The 14571-nt window shown below is 44.0% G+C and overlaps 1 protein-coding gene across 1 annotated transcript; it reads left to right on the top strand.

Moving 5' to 3' along the window:
* The first annotated feature begins 781 nt into the window (after nucleotides 1–781).
* On the top strand, nucleotides 782–14207 carry marchf4a (membrane-associated ring finger (C3HC4) 4a). The gene is made up of 4 exons (XM_028980761.1): nucleotides 782–1921; nucleotides 6989–7144; nucleotides 7328–7520; nucleotides 13076–14207. The coding sequence occupies exons 1-4, from the start codon at nucleotides 1589–1591 to the stop codon at nucleotides 13513–13515; spliced, it is 1122 nt and encodes a 373-aa protein (XP_028836594.1). The 5' UTR covers nucleotides 782–1588; the 3' UTR covers nucleotides 13516–14207.
* Nucleotides 14208–14571: the final 364 nt, after the last annotated feature.

Here is a 14571-nt window from a genome sequence, read left to right on the forward strand (position 1 = left end):
AGGGATATATGGGATTATCCTACTTTAATATAAGACGAAGACAGACGTTTTTTCACAGACACACACACAGACATTTTTAATGAATCAGGAATGTGAGCTGCACTGCACAGTATTTCTGACAGGACTACAACTGCACTATATAATATGCATAATATGTGTCGCAATGACAATCACTTCACTTTCTTAGATAGAGCGAGAGAGAGAGAAAAACCCACCTTTATTGCAATTGTCATGTAACAAAAGGCCAAAGTAAAAAAAAATCATACAAACAAAAAACAAAGTAAACCACACAAAGTGAAAGTAGTTCAGACAACCATAAAGCTCAAAATGAGCTCATTATTATCATTAAGTGTGCAAAACCCCTTGCAGAGAGAGAGATAGAGAAATTACACTGTCCTATTTTTAGTACACTTTGCTCCATGGGTTCTCGCAGAGCATTTATTACGACTGCCGGAGCCCAACCTGGGACAATGGGACAGGGCGGGGACTCACCCAGTCTCCCCGATTTACCTAGTGCACATGCCTGTGGACAGTGGGAGGAAACTGGAGAACCAGCAGGAAGCTCGCATCACCAGGGGAAGAGCATGCTGAATCCCCCCCCCACACACACACACACAGGGTCCGAATTATTAATATTCATTATGAATCATGACAGACATCCCACGCTGAGCTTGTCAGCCAATAACATCTCAACAGGCGTTCCAGACGCCGAGTGCTCCATGACAGGAAAATCCCGCTGACCGCCTCCTCCTCCTCCTCCTCCTCCTCCCGCATCCCTGTAATGCTGGGAGACGGGCCCGTGCCTGGGAGCTGTCCCAGCCAACATGGTGCTGAAACCGCAGCCAGCGCCAGCATCCTCATCCTCTCCTTCCAGCCCCGCCGCTGCTGGCGCCCGTAAATCCGCCCGGACTGCTGCACCGAGGACCCAGCAGGATCGGCGGCCGCGTCGCGGGGCGACGAAATCGGCGTATTTGTCGTCAAGGCGGGACTGAGCCGGAAGAACTGGACAGAAACCAGGCGAAACGGAGAGAGAGGAGGGGGAAATGGACGGTGAACAGTGACACCCCGACGTTTTTATTTCATGCCGGTTAACGCCTCGTTTTCCCGGATTTAGGAATTTCGCGTGGAAGGAAGGAAGGAAGGAAGGAAGGGGGGGGGGCAGATCGCGCGGAAAGAGCCACTTAAAAGCCTCCCGCCTCCTCACCTTATCCCGAGCCCGGCCGAACCCGAACCCGCCCCGGATTACCGGACGTGGTGACCCGCTTCACCGTGGACCGGACCGGACCGAACCGAAGCCCCGCTGGCCTAACGATCCGAGCGGGGAGGCTGATCAGGGTGGGTTTTTTCCCCAGTTTGGTTTGCTGGTTCGGGGCTGCGGATGATGGTTCGGGGACTTTACTAGACACGTGTGCTCCGAAACTTCGTAAACCACATCACGACCAGTTCCGCCTGTCGCTGTTTAACACTGAGTGGTTATACCGAGTTAACTTTGTAGTTGTGTGAATGACGTGCTTTTTTCACGACTTAAAAACCGCGGACTGAAGGAGAAGACGTTCCTCTGGAACCGTGAGCCCCGCGGGTCGGGCTCATGTTGTGGGCTGTCGGGCTGGTCGTATGCTGGATCTGGGCGTCGCCGAGCCGCACACCGGCCATGCAGAAGGGCCGCTGCTGCGCCTTCCTCGGTGACCTGAAGGTTTTCCTGCTCGGGCCGCCACCCATGAGTGAAGCACCGCGGACGGGGGAGGCCGTCGCAGGCGCCAAGCAGGGGAGCGGGCGGGAGGACTGGGCGGAGGAGGACTGCTGCAGCTCCCCCGAGGACCTCTCCAAGGAGAAGTACGCGGAGCGGGCGTCCCTCAACAGCGGCACGGAGAGCGGGGTCCGGACCCCGCTGTGCAGGATCTGCTTCCAGGGCCCTGAGCAGGTAGGCGGCACGTTTCCTCGGCCGTCCAGCCATTTTGAATGCAGCAAATCGTGGAAGGACGGAGGGGCTGAAGAGTGGGCTGTTTGGACCGTGATCGTGGGGCAAAGCATCCATAAACTTGTCGCTGCATTTGTTGTGGGTGGTCGTGGTCAGGGCACAAGCCCCACTTACTACTGTAGTGTCCCTGAGCAGGACCCTTAACCCTCAGTGTCTCCAGGGGGACTGGATGCCTCTGTTGTCACTATACAAGTGCGGCAAGATATACATTAAAACTAGGTTTTAAAAAGATAGAAATATGAACAAGATATAAATAAGATCATACGTAATATTAAATACAGATACAGGATCTGGAATATTTATGATATAATTCAGTGAGTGAAAGTGCAGGTAAGATGATGATTGAGCCTTCGTACATGCGGTGGCACCATGGATTTAAATAGTAGAGCAGAGTGTGAAATATTGCACAACAGTTATTGCACTTTACAAATAAAATAAAGCCAATTTGTTAATTGAACGTCACTCTGGATGAGGGCGTAAATGCTGTAAATGTAAATTTACACCAACCGCTGCAGTAGAAAGGCCATCAACAACATCACTCACCTGTCTTATTAGGTTTAGGTAGGTGGTAGATATCAAATATCAACATGGCAGGACCCAAGCTTGCCTTCTTGGCATAGTTTGGAAGTGGACACAGATTGGGATGGGCACCCGGTGTGGTCTGTTGGTATGCAGTGCCACACACATTTTCCAAATGATGTAAATGCTGAGCTTCAAACCCCAGGTAATAACTGTAATCATAAGGAGAAGATGAAAAAGAAAACAGGAAATTATTAAAGTGATAAACATGCCTTTATGAATCTAAAACACTGACACATTCTTTGTTGAATAGATTTGACTGGCGTGTTTCCAACACTGCTTCCAGTTTAACCCTGGTGACACCATACATGGCAGCATGGATCCAGATGCTTCTCATTGAATCCTTTCCTAGCTGAGTGTCCTCCTTTGTGTGTCCTACTGTGAGGGTTTTTGTTCCCAGAGGAGTTGTGTAATATGATGTGACCAGCTTTGCATGACATATATTCAAAGGTGCATTTTAGTCAGTCATTAGTCAGTGCACACAACAAAATGTAACCTTGTGTAAGGTTGGAGAACACAGAGCAAGGCATCTGAGACCATTCGTCTTTATAGAATCTCTCCAGATCATCCAGGATCCTAAACCTTCTCCAGTGAACTCTCCTCTTCAGCTCCACAGGTTTTCAGTAGGGTTCTGCTCAGAGGAAGAAGGTGGCCATGGTAGAACCTTGATTCCTGTTGTCAGTTAGCCATTGAAGGGTTGTCTTAAACATTTGTTTCAGATACTTATCTGGTTGGAGGATCCACTGTGGACCCAGTTTTATTTTCCAGGTGGAGGCAGACAGGTTTTTATTTACAATCTCCTGGTATTTTATGGACCGCATGATGCCATCTACCCTAACATGGTTAGGGAGCCGCCATCATATTTGACAGTTGGCATAGGGTACCTTTCATTATAGCCCTTCTTCTTTTTGCACTAAACCCAAGATGTTGTAGCAACATTTACAAACTCCAGGCGCGTATTTATTATTGTGGTGGCTAATTGCCCTTGATCTGGCATTTCTATACATATAGGCCAATGCATGCAAGTTTTGGAGCAGTGGTGGCCTGGCGGTTACGGAAGCGGCCCCGTAATCCGGTTCAAATCCCAATCCGCCAAGGGGCCACTGAGCAAAGCACCGTCCCCACACACTGCTCCCTGTGCGCCTGTCGTGGCTGCCCACTTCTCACCAAGGGTGATGGTTAAAAGCAGAGGACGCCTTTTGTTGTGTGCACCGTGTGCTGTGCTGCAGTGAATCACCTCACTTTCACATTTCTTTCACTCATAAATATCATTTAGCTACTCAAAATCTTCAATTCAATCCAGTCTTAATCCAGTCTGTTTCACATTTGACACATTAGACATTTAACGTAAGGAACCCCCCATGTAAATGAAAACCTCCTATAAAGTCCCTCTGAAGTTAGTCGGCATCATTGCTATAGCAGCCTGCAGGATAATTATATTCCATCATCCCCGGACAGGACAGCCTGCCTCCCTCTCGCAGCTCCATCAGTCATTCAGGCTGGTTGTTTCTGGGGCTCTCCGACTGATAGATGGGTTACGTCTGTAATGGGAATGGAACTTTGAAGCAGATGTGTCTTCGGAGGGAAACGTTTCTCCCGTACACCTCCTCACGACCGGATACGTAAAAACCTTCTCAGACCCATAGCAGGAAGAGCATCTCTGAGCATACAGCACAATTTTCCATGCAACCATTTTAATAGCAGGCAACTTATTGGAATGAGAGAAAATCTGTTGGCTGTTTTCAAGTCTGGTTTGTGTCTGAGGGTCATCCAACCACATCAGATTCACCCAAGAGCAATTACATGCTTGAGAAAAGAAATAATGGCTTTCCTTCTTTCTTTCACCTACTCATTAACCCCTGTCCCCAGACACACTAACGACTGTGCTGTGGGCTTGCTTTGTCTGTCGGAGAAAGTGAGAAAAATAATAGCCATAAATAATATTTCTCTTCTGGCTGATAGAAGAAAGGTAACCCCAGGATTCTCAGCTCTGGAGACTGGGCAGTTTCAGATGTTCCCAGTTTGTTCTCGAGGTGGACATAATCCAGAAATGGTTGCTCTAGATTCTTGAGCATGCTAAACGCTGCAGTCTTGTGATTCTCCTGTAGCTGGGGCTGAGAACCACTTGCATAACCCAAAAAGCAACAATGCCACATTATTTCCAGAAATAAGTTCATGTGATTAGGTTTGTCATCCACAGGCACTCTTTAATGTCAGCAGTGGAACATTAAGAAGTAGGCAAAATGGATCCACAGTTTTCAGAGATTACAGTGAAAGATTCTGATTCTTTCAACAGAGGTGTTTCTTCATTAGCCTGCCCTCCATTTTAACAGCGGTGTGCATAAGTTGACCACTTCAAACAGTTAAAATCATTACTAACCCTGGAATGTGCAGGTTAACAACACAATTAAACACCTTTTCCAAGCTGGATTAAGTACATTTTAAAGTAAAAAATTACATGTTGAGTTATATCAGGTTTACACAATAGCACACAACATAATAGCACAATAATAGCACATAATAGCATAATAGCACATAACATAAATATAACACTTTTAATGGAGCTAAATGTACTGGCACTGAGAACCTAAATTTACTGAAAAATGAAAGGCAGTTTGTCTTCTTTTCTTCAATAATCAGGCAAAACATACATATTATGCTTGCTTTACAACAACTTGCTTGGAATGCCTCATTTAAATAATGCCCAGTAAGCAACAAAGCACCAGATGTCTAACTTAGACCAGTTAATATGGGAAACACTCAATATCTACGAACCGCCGATCCTCATTAATGTGTCGGACCAAATTGGCCAGGGTGATATGAAAGATAAGATAATGAAAGAAACCGCAGAAATGTGGTTTCTATTCTTTTGGAGCTTTTTAGAGGCAACCATTCACTGAGTGTCTTCCTTCAGGCATCGCACAGTGGTCCAAATCTTAGACCGGCAGCCGCATCTTTCAGAACTAGACCACTTACGGGGAGTACTTATGCTGGGGTTTTGTTCTGTGTGCGACTTTCGCATTTTGATTTAATGGATTTGACCTAGAGCAGAGTCTTGTTTAATGCAGTCCAATTCAAATGAACTACGCTCTTAGTTTTGTAAGATGTTGCAGTAAAAGGGCACAAGTGTTTGGCCAGTATGACGTGACACCAGACTCTCCTGCCCTAGCAGACCATCACTCTTGTCTCCTCCTGCCACAATTAGACCTGAAACAGTTAAGAAATATGAAACTAAATTAGATTTATTAGTGCTTCAGGCACCGAAATTCCGTGTAGCGTGTACCGACATTTGTGGATCTTTCAGAGGTAATTGTTTTCCCTGAAGTCATTTTCTTTCTGGAAGGTTTAATGTTATCCTATATTATGAGTGATATATGAGTTGTGACCTCAGAGAAGGCTTGTGTGATACAATCAGGTAGTGCATGATAACAAAGGTAGTTCTCTTCGATGCTCACATGGACAAAAGCCCCTCTCTCCCGTCTTTGACTCCTTTAGCCAAGGCATCCCCTGATCTTCTTGTGTCAGCATCAATCTCCAAATAGAATCAGCTTTGAAACTCAGGTTCCCTACAACTGCTGTAATCTGCATCAAACACCAGCTCCCTGAGCAATTGGAGCCTCCAACTTCTAATCCTGTTAAATGAAGTCCATCCGCTGCTGGAGATAGTGTTACAGGCTTTTTTTAATACCAAAAACAGTGTGCCTGTGACTTACTAAATGATATTTCAGAGTCAGCGATCTTCCACCATTCATATAAAGCTTTCAAACAGCCGTGTTATTGTAAAGGCTTGGAGTCTGTAAATAGCAGACTTAATTTAATTCAGTTGGTGTACAGAAGGCCATTTAGACCCTTGTGCAGGCAGCATTGGACATTCTGTGCTCATCAAAGAAAAGGGACAGGAATGTTAAAATATTTCTAAGAATAATCAACCCACTGAGTAAGATCTTGCCATGTTGCTTAGTGGAGTTTCAGAATGAATGAATTCGGCTTCTGGCAGGCACTTGTACATCACAAGCAGGTCAAGTTGCTCCTCAGAGTAAACTGGCCATTTTATACTATATTATGAAATATTTGGGGGGGGGGCGACAGTAAGAATAGAGGGTTTGTCTGCACATGTGTGTTCTTCCAATGTTAAAAGAATACAAATTGAGATTACATTTACATTTACAGCATTTATCAGACGCCCTTATCCAGAGCGACTTACAATCAGTAGTTACAGGGACAGTCCCCCCTGGAGCAACTTAGGGTTAAGTGTCTTGCTCAGGGACACAATGGTAGTAAGTGGGATTCGAACCTGGGTCTTCTGGTTCATAGGCGAGTGTGTTACCAACTAGGCTACTACCATCCGATGATGATTTTCATACTGTAGGATGTGTGTGAGTGTGTGCGTGGAAATGCCTGATGGGGCGCTTTTCTCTTTGTGGATTGTAGGGGGAGCTGCTGAGCCCATGCCGCTGCAGCGGTTCAGTTCGGTGTTCTCATGAGTCCTGCCTCATTAAGTGGATCAGTGAGAGAGGCTCCTGGAGCTGTGAGCTCTGTTACTACAAGTACCAGGTCATCGCCATCAGCACGAAGAACCCACTTCAAGTATGGACAGCGTTTGTGTGTATGTTGTGTAGAAGTTTGATACATGCGTGTGTGTTTATGAGAAGGGTTAAAGGTGTGTGTTTGATTAGAATCTGTCTCCAGCAGGATGTATAATGAAGGGTTACGATCTATAATATAATATAATGTATGTGTGTGTTTGGGGGTTATCATGTGTGTCTCCAGTGGCAGGCCATCTCCTTGACGGTAATAGAGAAGGTCCAGATCGCAGCAGCAGTGCTTGGCTCCTTGTTCCTCATCGCCAGCATCTCCTGGCTTATCTGGTCATCCATCAGCCCCTCTGCAAAGTGGCAGCGCCAGGACCTCCTCTTCCAGATCTGCTATGCCATGTATGGCTTCATGGACCTGGTGTGCATTGGTAGGTTGCAGAGCCTGAGTGTTTGTGAAAATTATAGTTTTTTTTATCATTGTGATACACAGCACAGCACACGGTGCCCACATTGATTAACCCATCTGCATTTAACCCATCACCCTTAATGAGCAGCTATGTAAGGCACCCAGGGAGCAGTGTGTGGGGATAATACCTTGCTCATGGGGACCTCAGTGGAATGTTGATGGCTCGGTATTTGAACCTGAACACTTAACCGCTTGGCTACCACTGCCCACCACTGTGCTTTGTTTGATGTAATATGTACATCCTCATTGCCAGGTCTAATGTGTGAAAGAAGAAATAAGTTCTCATCCTGTAATACTATTCCATGGCTCAGAAAATGTCAGGTGTCAGTGTTACAGCTGAATCGCCAAATTAAATTATTTCTGTGGGGATGTAGAAGTGAATTAGCATGCATCTAAAATCCATTTGTCATCTGTCACCTTGGGGAAAGACAAAGACGCCCCAAAAGAAATGGAATTAATAGTGACTGACCTTAAAAAATCAAGAAATGGGTATTGAAAAAAAAGAGGGGGAAACTGGCATTCATTAAGGAGATTAAAACCAGCAGCTCTGGGCTTACAACTCGTGTGTGTTCTGTAGGAAAGGGGGCTCTTTATACGTCCCATGGAGGTGTCTGGGTGCCAGGGTTACAGTCGGCGTATAAATAATCCCTTCTTCTGGTACGTGTCCAGAGTAAAGGCGAGATATGCATCTGGAACTCTCCAGGGAATAGGAACAATGCGGGAAGGACCTACTTAAAATGGCTTACCCAGGAAATAATCCCACTGATGCCTTTCAAAATCAGGAAACAACAACGCTCCCCAAAGATGGACCTGCAATTGAGAATGTGCATTAAAAAAAACTCTCCCTGTAGAGAGCTCCCACTAATTAAATGATTAAAATGTGCATCAATTAAGAAGGGATTGAAGAGTGTAAATGCATATCTATGAATGAACGTGCAGCATGGCAAGAGAAGGATGAAGACAGAGAAGGTGGGGATAGGTGGGTAGGTGTCGAGTGGTTGAACAGAGAAAGCCCAGCTGGGAGATAATCATATGAAAATAACCTTTCCAATAAAAGCAGCCATAAACTCCCCCTCCATGGTTATGAATCAGTACCTTGGTAATTCAGGGCCGCTGCTGACAGCGCCGTGATGTACAGCGTTGTGACAGCGGTTCTGTTTGCCGGCACCGAATCTCAGATGGTGAATAAAACCCTGTTAGAAACATGGTAGCAGGACATTACTCTCCTCATACAAGTGAAATACGGCATTTTGCAACCTCCTGGAACATCTTGAATTGTCTTTCTTGTTCTAGACGAAGAACAGAGGCCATCTGAAGGCACAGTATTCCTTTTTGTGGTACTTGTAGGGAAACAGTTTGAGGTCAGACTGAATGTGCTTGTCAATACCACAGACTAAATTTTCTAATCTCTTAATCACTTCTGTGTGTGTGCATGTATGCACGCTTCCGCACTCACCACTGATTTGAGGAAAATCAATGAGCACAACCTTCAAAGCTATATCACTGAGTCTCCTTAAGCATCTGGATGGAGTGGATGATTGAATCTCAGCATAGTGGAAGGACGTGGATGGGAGGGAGCAAAGTGCCATTTGTTTGTGAGCGAGGGGTTGAGATTCCGTCACCGAACGGGTAAAATTAATGCATGCCTCCACTCAGCCAGGGGGCACCGTTCAGACTGGAGCGGCCAAATAACTTGAGATTTCAGGAGTTACATGAGAGGGACTGTGGAGCCAGCCTGGGTACCAATGAACAGGTAATATTTGTTCAAAAGCTTCCACCAAATTTTCTTTCCCACTGATCTAATATTTCACAATATTAGATCAGTGGGATTTATTGGATTTTTTGTATAATACTTTCATTAAAATATTTTATTCTGCCTAAGACAGGAGAGAGAAATAAATCAAAAATTGCAAGGGGTTGGTTGAATGGAGGAGAGACTGATGAAACATTTAACCATCCACTATTAGTATGTAAAACATGCTAAAACCAGTATGTTTTATGAATGTTATGGTATTTATTCATTATAAGAATTTGTCACACCTGAAGCATATATCTGTTTATAGCCAGAGTATTTCTTTCTTTCTTTCTTTACAGGCTTAATGTTGGGAAACTAAATCTGAAAAATGAAAGGAAACAGAAAAAAGATTTAAAAGGATATTTTATGGTGAGATACCATTTGAAGCCAATGAGTCTTTAATAATATGTCTGCCCAATGTGCATAATGTCCCCAGGCTGTCATGCTCAGCACTGGGACTGAGACACACAAATGAGTTCCATAACCAGCACGTCTGAGAGATTATTTCAATGCTTTGGTGGGAAAAAATACAAATTGCCCCTCAGAAACAGAATGAAAGCAGGGGTCACATGTTCCAGACTAATGCTGAGTTTCCGTTCCCCAAAGTGGCATATAAATTGAGTCAAAATGACTGTGTTCAACTGAGATGCAGGATGTGTGTATTATGTTTAACAAATGACACACAGAAAGCTAAGAGTCATCATCACTGTTCAATTAGATTTTTCAGCTCAGTTATTAGATTGCCTTGCTGTCTGTTCTCATGGGAGGAAAAATGTCAAAGGATAGCCTTTAATTAACAAAACAAGTAATTAAGAAGTCAAAATTACTTCTTTGGAAGGACTGGTACTTTCATGGTTTGTTTTTCAGAGGCTTCTTCCTTGCATTCAGAGGACTTACAAGTGGTTGCTTTTAGAATGGTGAGCATGCATACAAGGATCCTTGAAAGGATCTGGTTCAAAGGAACTCTGCATAGGCTGATGTGGTGATGTGACAGACCATAAGTGACCCATACAATACAAGCTTGCGAGGGGCTTTGGAATCTGTAGAATAAAATTTAAATCGATGCTCCTTGTTTAACCCAAGGTTCTGGCGTAAAACTGACTGTCAGCCTGTGTGCCAGAGTCTGATGAAAAAGCCTCATAGAGAATAGCTGACTGGCAGATGTAATTTGGGTGGGAAAGGGCCAGTATTTGGCAAAAGAAAATGTCTCTGGTGCAGCGGCATGCTGAAGCTGCTCAGGTGCGATGTGCTGGATTCGCTGCTTCAGCAAATGTCCTGCCTACAGAAGCCATCTAATTACAACCAAAGTAAGAGGCTACATTTCAACAACCAGGAGCAAAGCCAATTTGAGTGTGTGTGTGTGTGTGTGTGTGTGTGTGTGTGTGTTTAATTGAGAGGAAGAGATCACTCATTAGTGTGTTCCAGATGAAGGTGGCCAAACATGGATATTATGAAAAATCAACAGACCAGAACAAGCAGGTCTGTTAGTTTTTTGCAGCTGTACAAGCTTCATTTACCAGCGAGACCAATCACTAAACAGACCATGAAACATTTAACAGTGACTAGAAAGTGTAATGTGATATGCTAGATATGTATATATATACACACACAAAAATAGCATATCATACGGTCATGGTCAAACGTTTTCAGAGTGAGACAAATACTGGTTTTTGTCAGTTGTTTCTGTGGTGTATTGAAGAATAATTACAAGCATTTTAAACGTTTCAAAGGCTTTTATTGACAATTACATCAAGTTTATGCAAAGCGTCAATATTTGCAGTGTTGGCCCTTTTTTTGGAGACCTTTGCAGTTCGCTCTGGCATGTTGTCAATCAACTTCAGGGCCAAATCCTGATTGATGGCAACCCATTGCTTTATAATCAGTGCTTGGAGTTTGTGTGGGTTTTTGTTTGTCCACCTGCCTCTTGAGGATTGACCACAAGTTTTCAATTGGATTAAGGACCCAAAATGGATGCCCATGGACCCAAAATTTCAATGTTTTGTTCCTCAAGCCAAAGGTTCTCACTTTTGGCTCCATCATGCTGGAAAAGGATTTTATTTTCACCAAATTGTTCTTGGATGGTTGGGAGTAGTTGCTGTCAGAGGATGTTCTTGTGAGTGAGCCCACTCCCTTGGATGAGAAGCAGTCCCACACATGAATGGTATCAGGATGCTTTACTGTTGGCACGAGACAGGACTGATGATAGCGTCACCTTTTCTTTATTTATCCAGATGCCCCAAACAATCAGGCTTCAGAGCAAATGACATTACCCCAGTCCTCAGCAGGCCAATCCCTGTACGTTTTGTAGAATATTAGTCCTTTATGTTTTTCTTGGAGAGAAGTGGCTTATTTGCTGCCCTTCTTGACACTAGGCCATCCTCCAAAAGTCTTCACCTCACTGTTCGTACAGATCTGCACACCTGCCGGCTGCCATTCCTGAGCAAGCTCTGCATTGGTGGCACCCCAATCCCACAGCTGAATCATCTTTTTGTGGTTCCTGGACTTTCTTGGGCACCATGAAGACTTATTCACAACCCTTGAACCACTCTTTTTTGATGATCTGTTAAATGTTTGATTTTGTGCAATCTTAGTAGCAGCAATATCCTTGCCTGTGAAGCCTTTTTATCCAACACAATGATGGCTGCATGTTCCTTGCAGGTAACCATCATCCTCCTTTTAAAGCATCCAGTCTGCTATTCTAACTCAATCAGCATGACAGAATTCTAACTTCAGCCTTGTGCTAATCAAGACTCTCACTTGTGTTAATGAGAAGATTGCTGAAATGATCTCAGCAGGTCCTTTTGTGGCAGGGCTAAAATGTAGTGGAAATGGATTTTTGGGATTAAGTTCGGTTTCATGGCAAAGAGGGACTTTGCAATTCATCTGATCAGTCTTCATAACATCCTGGAGTATATGCAAATTACCATAATAAAAACAGAAGCAGCAAACTGTGAAAACCAGTATTTGTGTCATTCTCAAAACCTTTGGCCATAACTGTACATCCACTTTCTTAAAGTGCATCATAGCTTTGAAATGAACTAAATAAACAAGATTTTAAAAGATAATAAAAATTCCAAATTAATTTTACAATCACGGCAAACTCAAAGCGTACTTCACTCGTATCCACTGGTGATTGAAGGTCTCTAAATACTTTTATTTACTGACTTTTTGAAATTATTGGTACCCTGGCAGTATAGAAATCTCCCATTTCATCTGTCCTGACTTGAGTTGACAGCATGTGTGAAGCCTCTGTGGGGGACACTGGGAACAGGTCAGGCAGCGATGAGCTATGGGATTTAAATCAATAATGGAGTGAAAAGGAGTGAATGGGGAGGAAGTCAGCAGTCTCACGACAGAGCCGGCAGGCCCTGAGCACCAATGCAAAGGTTCAGCGGCATACTTGTGGGATTTATTACCACATGTAATATATTTTATTACACACACATTATATATACAGATATTGTAATATATATGTGTGCACATATTAAGGACATATGTAGTGTTTATGTTTATCTTGGCATCAGCAGGCTTGTTCCCAAAAATATCTTCTTGTTTTTGACATTGTATTGCATTTCATTGCAGTAATACTCATTTAATTCTCAACAATGTAAGCAAAATGGTCTAGACCAACTAAATGGTCTTCAATGTCATGGGAGACTGTATTTGGACTGGTCAAAAACTGTCCACTGCCTGTATGATGATCATTGGATCTGTTTCCTCAGCTCTGATTGTCCACGAGGGCCCATCAGTTTTCCGGATCTTTAACCGCTGGCAGGCCGTCAATCAGCAGTGGAAAGTGCTCAACTACGACAAAGTGAAAGACAATGAGGACCACCAGCAGAAAGCTGGCATCACCCTTCGACCCCTGAGCCAACCTGTACCAAGGGCGGGGACTCAAAACGGAGGTCCAGCGGGCGAGGTCTCCCCCTCAACTTCTTCTCTCATGGCTGGCACTGTTGGTGTCACCTCCACAACCACACCCGTGGCAACCACCAGCCTGGAGATGCAGGACTCTTCAGACCAGAGCAATGGCCCAACGCTACCTGACCACCACTGTGCATACAACCTCCTGCAGCTTCTCAGCCAACTCCGGCAGCAGGAGCCCCGTGGCCAGCCCCCTGACGGTGGCAGAGAACTTGTCATGAGAGTCACCACAGTCTGATGACACTGAGGCCTTACCTGCTGAACAGTCTCAGAACTGCAAGGGGAAAAAAATAAGATGGAACTTTAAAGCATGACAGAAAGTTGCCATCTGCAGTCTCCCAGTCAGCAATTAGCAGAAGTGATCAGCATTAAATGAAGCACAACTCTATATTGGAAGACCTTGGGTAAAGCCTGAGCAGTAAAGAATACCACACACACACATCTTCAAACGGTCTGGTGCATGGGGTCTAACAGCATATGTATGTATATAGTGAAGTCCGTTGAAACCTTAAAATGTCCTTCAGCAGGCAAAAGACATTTTGACTGTTAAGAGGCTTGTTTGATAAACGGCTGGGGTGGATTTCTGTAGTCAGGGGCTCTGGAAAAGATCTTCTCTTCGTAAAGCTGTGTGTTACTATAACAGCAAACTACAGCAACAAATGCTCTCTGTATTAAGCCAAAAAAAGTGTTAATGCTTTTTTCAGTCCGCCTGGACTGGGACTATGATATTTTGTTTACATTTGTAAAGTATGTGACTTTTAAAGTGTCGCTACATTAAAGAAGGTTACCAAAACATCGGGACCCCTTTCATTGCAGCCAGGCAGGGGTGGGGCAAAATTCCGCTCTGAAATCCAGTATTGATGGCTCAGATTTTATACTTTACATGTAAACCTGAGTGTGAGGAACACATGAAGTAACTGAAGGCACTTTTCATCAGAGAGCAGCAATGTTAAAATGTGTGATTTTTTTTCAATTGTTTAAAAAAGCAGTAATTTATGAAGTTTTTAAAAGGAATAAATAACTTTTATTGACTGTTGAGAACCCCAATGTGTTACAGAATTTTCTTATGTCTTGGACCACATAGCCATCCCTAGTTATTCATGAACATAATTACATACAAATGTATATGTTAAATGGGCAAAATGAACATGGGCAGATTTAGTATGAAATTGTGCAAATGTCAAAGGTTGTGAAAAGTTGCATGAGGGTGAAAGTGTACTGGTTGTGTTGGTTTGTCAGTCCTTTGGTCAGTTGAGAACTCTGCTTGTGCAACTGGGAAGAAGCCATGTCTGAC

Source organism: Denticeps clupeoides, chromosome 5, assembly GCF_900700375.1.
Source record: "Denticeps clupeoides chromosome 5, fDenClu1.1, whole genome shotgun sequence".
Lineage (NCBI taxonomy): Eukaryota > Metazoa > Chordata > Actinopteri > Clupeiformes > Denticipitidae > Denticeps > Denticeps clupeoides.

Bases quoted from the DNA above. Each gene is read 5' to 3' on its own strand.
- marchf4a (XM_028980761.1), top strand. From the start codon at position 1,589: ATGTTGTGGGCTGTCGGGCTGGTCGTATGCTGGATCTGGGCGTCGCCG. The intron at 1,922-6,988 runs GTAGGCGGCACG...TGTGGATTGTAG, and splicing joins GCTTCCAGGGCCCTGAGCAG to GGGGAGCTGCTGAGCCCATG. The intron at 7,521-13,075 runs GTAGGTTGCAGA...CTGTTTCCTCAG, and splicing joins CATGGACCTGGTGTGCATTG to CTCTGATTGTCCACGAGGGC.